The sequence below is a fragment of the Limanda limanda genome, chromosome 8, assembly GCF_963576545.1.
Source record: "Limanda limanda chromosome 8, fLimLim1.1, whole genome shotgun sequence".
Lineage (NCBI taxonomy): Eukaryota > Metazoa > Chordata > Actinopteri > Pleuronectiformes > Pleuronectidae > Limanda > Limanda limanda.
Genome location: NC_083643.1, coordinates 4,369,297 through 4,380,528, shown reverse-complemented (window position 1 = coordinate 4,380,528; position 11,232 = coordinate 4,369,297). Strand labels below are relative to the sequence as shown.

At 39.3% G+C, this 11,232-nt stretch overlaps 1 protein-coding gene across 1 annotated transcript; it reads right to left on the bottom strand.

Annotated features, from left to right (window-relative positions):
* Positions 1 to 1,288: 1,288 nt before the first annotated feature.
* Positions 1,289 to 5,315, bottom strand: si:dkey-12e7.4 (uncharacterized protein LOC558132 homolog). Its single transcript, XM_061076533.1, has 6 exons — positions 5,093 to 5,315; positions 4,845 to 4,896; positions 4,014 to 4,201; positions 2,437 to 2,607; positions 2,117 to 2,227; positions 1,289 to 1,685 (listed from the first exon to the last, which is right to left on the bottom strand). Exons 1-6 carry the CDS (start codon positions 5,243 to 5,245, stop codon positions 1,572 to 1,574), a joined length of 789 nt encoding a protein of 262 aa, XP_060932516.1. The 5' UTR covers positions 5,246 to 5,315; the 3' UTR covers positions 1,289 to 1,571.
* Between the last annotated feature and the right edge of the window lie 5,917 nt (positions 5,316 to 11,232).

The window sequence follows — 11,232 nt, the reverse complement described above, 5'->3', positions numbered from 1 at the left end:
TTTACCGTTACCACAGGCACTGCTGCATCCTGCACTGAATCCGGCCTGAAAGCAACAATATGAAACAATTTTACCTTAAAGCAGCAGCTTCCAAATTAATTTGAAGGTTGATAGATTTGGAATATGGAGAACATTCCCTGAATGTCTGTTCTAGGTAACGTTGATGGGTTTAAATTTTCCAAAACATTTATGAGCAAAAACACATCCAGTAAGTGTGACACTAGGTTCTTTGCATTGAGGTTTGATAAATTCAGTATTTTCCAAGTTGCCTGTTGAATGGCAGCTCAGCTCTCTCATCTCACTATAACCAAAGCAGCAGGTGTTGTAAAGCGATATTAACACACACTCAGTTCTCTTCCATCTGCGTCACCAAGACGGGATCACGACTCTAAAGGTCTTTTGTGCTTAGGCTTGTCATTGTCATCTTTATCTTTCAGACTCGTCACATATTGTTTTACTGATTTGTGTCACAATGAGAAGGAGGAAATGTACCCGAGGAGCTGCCTTCTCCGGATCATGACAATGCAACTTGCTGAAAGACAAAGTTATTACGTGAACTCAACTTTCCACTCCAAGAATAAGGAAGTGAAACATTTTGAAAAGAAGCTGCTTAGTTTCCCCTTAGTTTTTTAGACAAAGGAGAATAATTATTGTATTTCACATTTTTTAAACACAAAGTGCTTCACATGATTAAACAATTAAAAAAGTAACTTAGTAAGACTAAGAATCAAAAAATGATAATAAAGATCCACATAAAATATACAGAATTTAAAACAGCGAATGTCCAGATCAAGTAAATGTGTTTTAAGAGTCTTCTAAAATGCTAGTAAATGCTGTTTTTTTGATTTTGGCCAAGGAGAAATTGAAAGACTTAAACAATTACATTGAATTATGTTATGAAATTACTAATGTTCAGCTTTGTTTTTCAATACCTCCGACAGTATTTTTGTTACCGTCTTCTTGTTTGTTTACTGATGGTTTTGTTACTACTCAGGATTGTGCAAAACTATAAAAACTCCATGAAACATGAAAGGACGCGATATGGACCAAGATAGTTCTTTACCTTTTCCCTGATTTACAAGGAAATAAGTTATGAATCCGGATTTTTTTAAAAAAAAGCAAATTTAGATGTTTGATATTAATAAGTGTGTGAAACTTGATACAGATGGATTATATGTAAAGGTTAAGGCAAATACTGTTGGGCCTTGGTGCAGGTTTGTGCTCTACTAAGAGAAATTCTAGTTAATATAAATACTTACAATAAAATAAGAGCACATGACAACAGGAGTTTATTTAGAGCTCCAAACTTTTATTAAGCATGTTAATTATGTGGCAGTTTTTACATTTTATTTCCTTTAGCTGACGTCTTTATCCAGTTTTCACATCAAGGAGACAAAACATTTTATTTACTGGATACTGTATTGGTTCGAGAGGCTGGAGCTGGATGAAGGAAAAACTCTGAGCCGGTAACAGATTTATATTTGCTTAGTTGAAGATGATCTTAACTAACTTAACAGCCAAAAGTCAATAGTGCTCATAATCACCATACTCATTACTGGTGATGTCCGGGTTTACCAGGGTAGCACCTCTCCAGTAAAGTTCAGAAACGACCCATGATGCTTTTCACTTAGGCCTCCAATCACAGACAACATGGATGAAGTGCTCTCCTCTGGACTCAATGGAGCCTGGAAACACACAAATACACACGAAAACAATGTGTGTGTAAACACGTACATCACTGACTGGGAGAAAGCTCTGGAATATATGGAATGTTAAAGAAAATTTTTACCTCAATTTATGCTGTAACAGCTAATTGAGTGTTGAGAAATGTTTTGTTCATGTTACTATATTTAGAAATCGTTTGGATCAATATGCCATTTGTGTTCATTTAAGCAAAAGTTTATTGAATCACTATTGTAAAATTTCTATTTACAACAGAGTCTAGGGATTCATATTTATCATAGTTAATAAAGTGTTACAGATTTTGAAGATCTCCAAAATCACAGTAGGAAAAACATCAATGCAGGCAGTGACAGACTATTTCTTTTACAGAGGATGATATGATTTAAACGCAGTTTGTGTTCAGAAAGACTGTGACTGTCTGACTGGCTCTTACCTGGGACCCCCCCATGTCAGTGCGGACCCAGCCTGGGTGTATGGCCATACAGAGAATCCCATCCGGCGTCAGGTCTGCAGCCATACAGCGACTCACCATGTTCAGGGCACTCTGAGGAGGCAAACACATCAAACTAACATGAAGCATAACGCTGAACTCATCTTCAAAAGAGTTTATAACTTTCTTTTATGATAACCGGTCGTCTGTAACAGTCAGCGATGCCTTTCTCTCCACATCAAACCAGGGTTAACCTACTTTACATGCAAAACCCTATAATTAACCAATTAAACACACGTTTTCGATAAATTGTGCCACAGCACCTTGGAGGTCCTGTAGGGGAACCATTTGAGGTTTGCACTCTCCCCCCAGTTGCACTCCACTGATCCCATCAGAGAGGACATATTGATAACTGCTGCCCTCTGGATGCTCATGCTCCCCGAGCCGCCGGCTCCTCCTCGGGACGCAGCTGCTTTTAGCAGAGGGAGGAAGGCCTGGGATCAGAGGGAGGAGAACATAGATATGTGAAATATTTGATTTTAAAAATTAATCACAACACACGTATAAATATATAGTTGTGCTTAGAAGGTTCCAGATAACTAGGAGACAACAACTGGAGCGTTCACTGTCGGAGTCACATGCACTACACTGTGGGAAAACAGACGGTCTGTGTCGCCCTCTAGAGGTAGAATCATATACTTTCAGAGAGAAGGGCTGAATTCTCCATCCAAACTATTTCAGGCCATGTTAGTTTTACAATAGAGTCTTAAGGTGGCAGTGGCTTTCAGATTTCACTTTTATTGATTATTATTGATCGTCTTTCAGCAGATGCAGCATCTTATCAATGATATGATCAATAACCTTGATACAAATACAATGTAATCCAAAATTCATCATGTTCTAACACTATATTATATCACAGAGCTGGAAATATACAATATCAGACATTCACAATACTGGTATTAAATTGAATACAAAAAAAGTAGCACCCAACCAATTCAAATATAATAATAATTGAATAATTGGCCGATAATAGCCATTCATAGAAAAATTATTTTACACAATAGACAATGCAGAAAAGATGTGTATTTATTTAATTTATCTGTGTTCTGTGTATTTGTTTGTATCTGAATTTAATTTTATGGTTAAACTGGAAAGTCTCAGTTACATTTTTTGCAGTATATTGATAACATCATCTTAGGAATCCTTGACAATTTGTCTTTTTGGTCTCTAAATATATATTTGTACAAATAAGTTAGTATTTGAAATGCTTTACTCCCTAAAATGTATAGCTGCTTCAACCCCCAAACAACCACATCATCCTCCTGACTGACAAATGTCTGTCACAATTTTGCATGACTCAAGGTGACGTCTGTGAAAATGATTTGTCAAAAGAGTTCAATCACCCAACGTGAACGTATAACATGTTTGTATTGGCAGGTTTCTGTTCCATGTGATTGTTCACTGACCTCCACTTGTGCTCAGTGGAGGTCAGAGCTCTGTGCTGCAGTGCGGCCTTGTATTTACACACACTGTCCTTCCATTGGAACAAACTGGGTGTCAGCAGGCTTTTTGATCAGAGCTGGAGTTTCTACCAGCTCAGGGTGTCGCTCTGTTGTTTGCCCCTGTGCTCTGAGGCCGACGGAAACTAGACTTTAAATTAGTATTTATGAAATGCGGTCTGTCCTGAGCCGAGGGGTTTTTGTGTCTACTGTGTCGATCAAGGTCATCTTGTTTTTTGAGTTTGCCTCCTGCCGGTGACTGCGCAGAAAAAAGTCATCCTTCTTTTATCTGTTGTTATCTGGAACCTTCCAAACAAAACCTTTGTGTGTCACTATACAGCTGATCCACAGCCCCACCCATTTTGTGCTGGGGCATAAAGCCTATTAATACAAATTACCTTGGTGATCATAAGAGGAGCCACAGCGTTGGTGTGGAAGTTTTCTATCATCATGTCGGCAGTAACAGAGTGAAAGTCGGCCACCACATTAATCCCTGCATTGTTGATCAGGCAGTTCAGACCCTGGTCCTGCACCAGCCGGCCCACCTCCTCTGCACATTTATCTATGCTCTCCTGGCTCACCACATCTGGAAAGAGAGACATCAAAGCTGCACATTAGCAAAAACAAGGACAAAATATTAAGAGAAGTGGAAAATATCATGTGGAAAATTAATTAATACTTCAAACAAGTAATGGTTTATATCGCTTGAAACGCATTTAGTATTTCTATATAATAACTTTATTTGGATAACACTCGTCAAAATCTATGGCAAAAAATATATGAACTAAAATAAAAGGTCAATTCAGTTTGATTTTAAGCACCAAATCATAATATGTAAGGTCAAGACGTTTCCCACAGGAGAGGTGGGTGGAAAAGAGGAGAGAGAGACAAGGTTGTGTAACAATCATATTTAAGCTCTGTCTTCTGAATCTGAATAACCCCACGAGTTATATTAATCTTAAAGAGAAGACATTATTTCACATCTATGTTGTGTTGGTTTGTTTCAGGTCCTGTTGTTATATTTCTACATACAAACACACAGTAATTGTAGTTTTATATGATGTGCTACACACACACAAAGTAAAGCATTTCCCCAACTCACCACATTTGGTCTAGTCTTCTTTCTTCTTCAAGATTAGAGGCAATGCAAAGTCTAATAAGGACGTGTGTGTGTGTGTGTGTGTGTGTGTGTGTGTGTGTGTGTGTGTGTGTGTGTGTGTGTGTGTTACCCAGAGTGGTGATGTGGATGTTGGGATGCTTCAGAGCCAGATCCTGAAGTTTCTGTGGGTCAACAACAAATCCTGTTTCATTCAGTAACACAGGGAGTAATAACAGATTCACTCCGGTGGTTGCTGGGACTTCATCCCGGTACATGCTGCACCCTCAGCCCGGTGCAGACCCGTGTTTGCCCCGGTGGCACAGCCCCACACACGGTGTGTAGCTCCGGGGATCATCAGGTAGCTTGGGGGGTGTTTACCTGGGCGCTAGCGGGGTTTCGGGTCGTGGCTATAATCTTCCCCGGGGAGAAGCCTCCTCCTGCCAGGCTCTCGACCACCTGCAGCCCGATGCCTCGGCTGGCTCCGGTCACCAGCACCGAGCCGCACTGCCTGAACCTCGTGGCTCCGCTCATCTCGACTCTGGCTCGGACTAAGTGCTGGAGCCGATGGGACGGATCCTCTCTTCTCCCAGATATTAGCCGTGACCTGGCCCTGGGTAGACCCGCGTGTTGGCGCGACTCCTCCGGCAGAGGGCAGCATTGTCCACCCAACCGGCCCAGGGCCTCTGCACGACGGAGACGGTTTAACAGAGGGAACAGAGGGATACTACTACTATTACTATTACTATAACTATTACTATTACTAGTACTTCTACTTCCATCTTCATCTTCATCTTCATCTTCATCTTCATCTTCATCTTCATCTTCATCTTCATCTTCTTCTTCTTCTTCTTCTTCTTCTTCTTCTTCTTCTCCTTCTTCTCCTCCTTCTCCTTCTTCTAGTAGTACTAGTACTATTATTATTATTATTATTATTAGTAGTAGTAGTGGTAATGATATTCCGAAAGTATCACTCAAAACCCAGCAAAATTGCTCCCCATACATTGATTTAAATTTTTATTTTAATTCTTTGATAATTCCCATAATTTTGCATTGTTATTTTCTATGATTGTGAACCGATCTCACATCATCTCAGACTATATAATGTAAAAAGAATGAAGCAACATAATGAAAAGAATCTTTACAAAAACGGATTTATATCAATTATTAATCCACTAAACAAAAAAATATGCTAGATTGTAAATTACCACCTAAACCATTTCTTATGTTTAAATGTGTTTTTTTATCAGCTTCGGTTTACAAACTTTATCACATTGATTGGAGTACAAGTGACATACTTAACATGTGGACCAGGGGTGAGAGAGGGTTGTCCACTGAGGGTTGGTGGTTTAATGCTGGACTCCTGCAGTCTGTATCCCAATGTGAACTTGCTCCTGAACCATGCAGCTGTGATGAATGGTGTGTGATAGGAGAAACAATCTTATGGTTCTGTGTGAATGTGGCTTGTATTGTAAAGTACTTTGAGTTGTTGATAAGACGAGATAAATACAGCAGTATATATATTGCACCAGAAAACCTTCCCTTGCTGGTGTATAGATAATAGTTATTGAATCTTGAGCGTTTGCTTTAACACGTGACAGTGCTTCTTATAAAAGTAAAATCAGAAGCTGATATTTTCTCCTGGTTTGCATAAAGTGTTTAATTTCCCCTTTATTAGGAGACTTGACAAAATAAAAGAGGCACGATCCAAGAGGCAAATGTTGACATTATTAAAAGAGATTGGTTTTCCTCGTCCATTCAATATTTATGATTAAACAATCTGGCTTTCGTGAATACACTCGGCTCCATTGTTTGTTTTCGCATTGAGTTAGTTTGCAAATACCGAGGCTAAGATGTAGGTGCCGAGATAAAGCTGACAGCACAGCCGACGGAGCTTATGCAGTCACAGCACACAGATGGTTTCTCTGGCAGCCTCCTGAGTCCAGACTCTCTTAAAGCTCCTGGTGCTTGGGAGCAGCAGATACCACGGTCTCCTCTGGGGTCACTTCATTTGGAATTTGGCTTCTATTCCTCCATTTACAGACATTTGACTTTGGCACACAGCTCACGGTGCCAATGATGAGTTGGTGGTGGTACAATATGTGGTGCAGAGCTGTGCTGCTGGAGCTGGGGGGGGGGGTTCACTGGCGTCCCTGAGCAGAGGCAGAGACGAGGTATTGTCTTGACACAGAATTCAACAATCAGTTAATTGCATACTGTAAATTGCAGTTGGTCTGCCCAGTAATCACAGCACAGGAGATGATGTTTCTATTTTTACATTTCTGCTGCTACTTTTAACATTTACCTATTTGTGAAACAGCTCCTGCACGCTGTCAATCAGAAATATATTTTGTGATGTAAATTTCTAATTGCAAGTTCCAAAGTGTGCAGGTGCTCTTTCACAACTTCTGATCTGCTTGTCCCTCTCCTTCGCACCAGTAGGATCTAAGTGGTCTCACATTTACCTATTTAACAAAATCACTCATAATTATTAAAAACTATAGTTCTTCTTTCATTGGACTTCTTTAACACTTGTAGTACTTTTTGTAACTTTTTGTGAATGATGATCAAATGTTGTTCCTGTACTGAGGCTTTAGTGACGTACCTCTGTTTGACAATCCCTTGGCCTATGATCCTGCATCTTACTCATGCAACCTGCCAATTCAGTAGATGTGATATGGTATAAAATAAAGTGAGTGAAAAGTTATAGTTAGGGTTTCAGATTCCCTCAGGGTGGGGAAAGGAGGAAATTGCCCCCAGGTTGAGAGACGCACGAGAACTTCTGGATTCTATGAGTCTTTACAGAAAACTGATACTAACTTTCTGCCTAAATCTGCGTTATTTTTTTCATTTAAACTTACTATATCATTTCTTTTTTTTGCACATTCTTTATAATTTTGATAATAAAATAATAGTTTACAGATTGGGGGTTTGGCTCAATATAGGGTCACCAAGATCCCCTTTGCCTGGGCCCCTAAAATCCCTTGAAACGCTCCTGAACTTCATGTCAGAGTGAAACTTGAGAGGAAAGATGGCAGAGTGTAGTGAACGTACTGGTGTTGAGCCTCGGACATCGGTACAGCCGGACATTTGTGTTTTCTTTAGGAGTACTCCTCTAGATTAAAGAATATCTGGAATCTCTGTGAAATCTAAATTTAACCTATTATTTATTTTCCAGGCTGCTGTCCGACCCTTCCTCTTGAGTGTGTTTCATTCTGCTTGAGCAATAACTGAGGTCAAGTCAAATCCGCAGAATGAAGCTATGACTTATTAAATATTACACACTCACACAACAAAGACGACAGACAGCTTGAGTCACTGCGGGAGGATTTTCTGCACCTAAAAATGGAAGTATTGATCATTTTATAGTACTTCCTTTAGCCCTATCCCTGAAGGATTCTCTTTCATATGTTCTTCCTGAATAATCCTATATTGGTGTAGTGGTAAGAAATAAACACTAGCGTGCCTCTGGGAGGGAAAGAGTAAAGCCTGATAAAGATCACTGGCAACTACGCTGCTGCGGAAAAACTGTATTTATTTCTCCATCTATTTCAGTGCTGAAGACACGAGGGCCCATGCAGGCTTAATATTATTACTATGGGCCACTGTGCTTTATGAAAAGATAAGTATCAGTCAATATTAAATACAGGTCTTGTTTGTTTTAATTGATTTTGCTGCCCTGAGATGAGGAAGGATTTTAATTAAGATTTTTTTTATTTTTAAGGAATAATTTGCTATTTGGATAATTTTGAGCCTCATGTGTATATTTGGCCTTTTTTTTTACAAGTTGGATAAAGAAGTTGTGTCTGTTGTGCTGAATTGCATTGTGGGTCTTCATACTTGAATCATAAACATGAATTTGCATCTCGGCATTAAACAATGAAATTAGGCATTTTTCAACATGAACTGCAGATGAACTTCATGCACGGACCCAGGTTAACTTTACAAGCATTAAGTCAACATTTAGAATCGAACAATAACATCACAACCATCAAAATTAATTTGCACACATACACTAAATACAATGAAAGTAGGACAAAACCCTGGAAAGTGTCTGTATTAATGTGTATCTGTCTGTGAAGATGTGCTTGTAAAAAGAGCTGTGTTTGTGCACACGCCTGTATGTGCCCAGGTGTGTGGCACTCACATGAATCTAGGTTGGAACATCCATTTTCAATCACTTATTTAATTCACATGAACTATATTTAAAAAAAATCATAAATAAAACACCAGGGTTCCTTTCATGGATGAATAAATCATGGGCGTTATATACTCCTCCCTCTCTCGCCCCTGTGCAGCCGTTGGGTGTCTAGTTCCAAAACCGCCTCCAATTTTTATCAGGTTGATTTTGTTTGCATGCAGAACGGAAACACGATATCTGGGCAGAAAAACTAAACGCATTCCAAAGTAACTCCCGTCCTACACTGAAGCAGAAAGCATTATGTTGTGCAAACTGTGCGACTGAGAGAAGGGGGAGGAGGAAAGGAGCTCTTGAATTTGTGTGATATGTTTGATTAAATAAAGGTTTGTCAATTTAAATATTACTTAGATCAAGAATAAAAATATTCAGTCTCAGTAATAAGTGTCATTCACCTTTTCTTTTTCTTGAATATGACATTTGTTTTCAGTTTGGCTCCATAAAAATAAACTGACATGTCCTTGTTGATCATTTTTCAAGTTCATGTTCAAGAGCATATCTATTGTTACAGTTAAGTTTGGATGGAGGACATTCATCAACACTAACAAATCCCCTGCAATTGAATGACTCAGCACTTTCTTAACTCACAGTATAATGTGCTAAGCAGAATGTCAGCGTCAGCATGCTAATTGTTTCACAATGACAAATGCTAACATGCTGTAGCCTCCTATTGTCAATTCATCCTGTGGGTAAAGCCAAAATTAAAAGCTGTCCCATCCAATAGTTATGAAAACATTTCAATTAAATAAGATCGCAAATATATCAACCTGATGATGGCGCTAGAGAAAAGGTCAGAGTCACGATGATGCATCCTCTGTGTACTGAATCCTTAGATTAAATACAATATGAAGTATTACAGTCTGGTGGATCCTGTGACTGAGCGGCAATCATGTACATCTCTTCATGATTTTTATTATATCATGTCTAGTTGTGTTAAATTAAGTTTGGTTCAATCAGGAAGACGTTCTATGTCTCATTCATTCACAGTTCTCTTTTACTCTAAATAATCCAATCAGAGGTTTCCATGATCTCAATCAGCCAATCACGTTGTTGCTTCTCTCTCTCACGCCACTTTTCAACCTTGATGACATCATAGGGGTCTAAACAGAATCTCATTCATATCTTATCGCTTTCATTTCTTACTGTGCATGGTCATAGATTTATATAATTGTACAAATTAAGTCTCTCCTGATTGAGATACGCTTTAGAAATATTATTTACCTGAATTGACTTGACACGAACCATTTCATTATATAAAACACATGTCAAAATAGTCTTATTGTGAAATGCAACATAATATCCTGTTCTTCTTCTTCTAATTATATGTTTTATATTGTCCCTATATGTGCTATATAATATAGTAAAACTACAACGCACGCTATGGGACATAAACCTTTGGCAGCATAGGAAAGAATAATCTCAAAATATACAAATATTCAGGACCACATTTATCTAAAGTGCAGTAAGCCTCAGTGGAGTGTGTAGTTTTAGTTTGTCGCTCCCTTTTGTGCAGGTCTAAATATAGCGAAAAGACAAAGTTCAGCCTGCATCTGTCTGAGAAGTCTGATTTTAAATGTAAATTCTTCTCCCAGATGGTTGCAGCAGGCAGTGCTGAGCAAAGCTGCTTTCAGGGACAGTCGATGATTCCTGCCGTCTGTGTTGCCTTTAATTCAGACTCTTCCTGCAGGGCCACGCGGGTTCAAACCCACTTCTGATGGTTTGTTGAAGAAACTGCAGCGAGTGATAATTCTCTGAAGGATCTGTGGAAGTATGTTTAACTTTCTTTGCTTGTACAGAACATGTGGAGACTTTTTTCTGATGTAATGTTGTTAAAGAGCGAGGAGCGTTAAAGTATCTACACTTGTCCGATCTGGTTAACGACTGCATCCTCAGCAAAACGTTTAATTAGATGTGCCACCTTTCCCAAAACCTATCAGCGGCTCCTTTTTTTTTTTTAATGATGTGGAGTCGTAAGAAATTTTTCACCCACTTCGTTATGCGTTATTTCAAAGTGCTCTCCCCTGTTTGAAACTGTGAAGCAAGCGGCTGAGTCATCGGTCCACTTCCTAAACGAACAGTGATTAGAGATCTCATGTTGTGGAAGAGAGAGAGAGAGAGAGAGAGAGAGCGATGGCTGAGCTTCTATTTTCAACAGTTAAACATCGGCTGCGTAGACCAGGTCCTTCAAGGATGCGGCCTCCTACTCGAGACGCAGCTGACATTATAGCAGCGACACAAGACCACGCCTCCTAATGCTGACGACCAATGCGTCCTTTTATCCCCGAGAAACGAAGGCTCCCACGGGTGGATCCTCCTCGGGGGA

What these genes read in the sequence shown, in the direction of transcription:
- si:dkey-12e7.4 (XM_061076533.1), bottom strand. Translation starts at nt 5,245, where the DNA reads ATGAGCGGAGCCACGAGGTTCAGGCAGTGCGGCTCGGTGCTGGTGACC. An exon ending in CTCCTCTTATGATCACCAAG is followed by an intron (nt 2,608 to 4,013) that starts GTAATTTGTATT and finishes CTCTGATCCCAG; the next exon opens with GCCTTCCTCCCTCTGCTAAA. An exon ending in TCCCCTACAGGACCTCCAAG is followed by an intron (nt 2,228 to 2,436) that starts GTGCTGTGGCAC and finishes TTGCCTCCTCAG; the next exon opens with AGTGCCCTGAACATGGTGAG.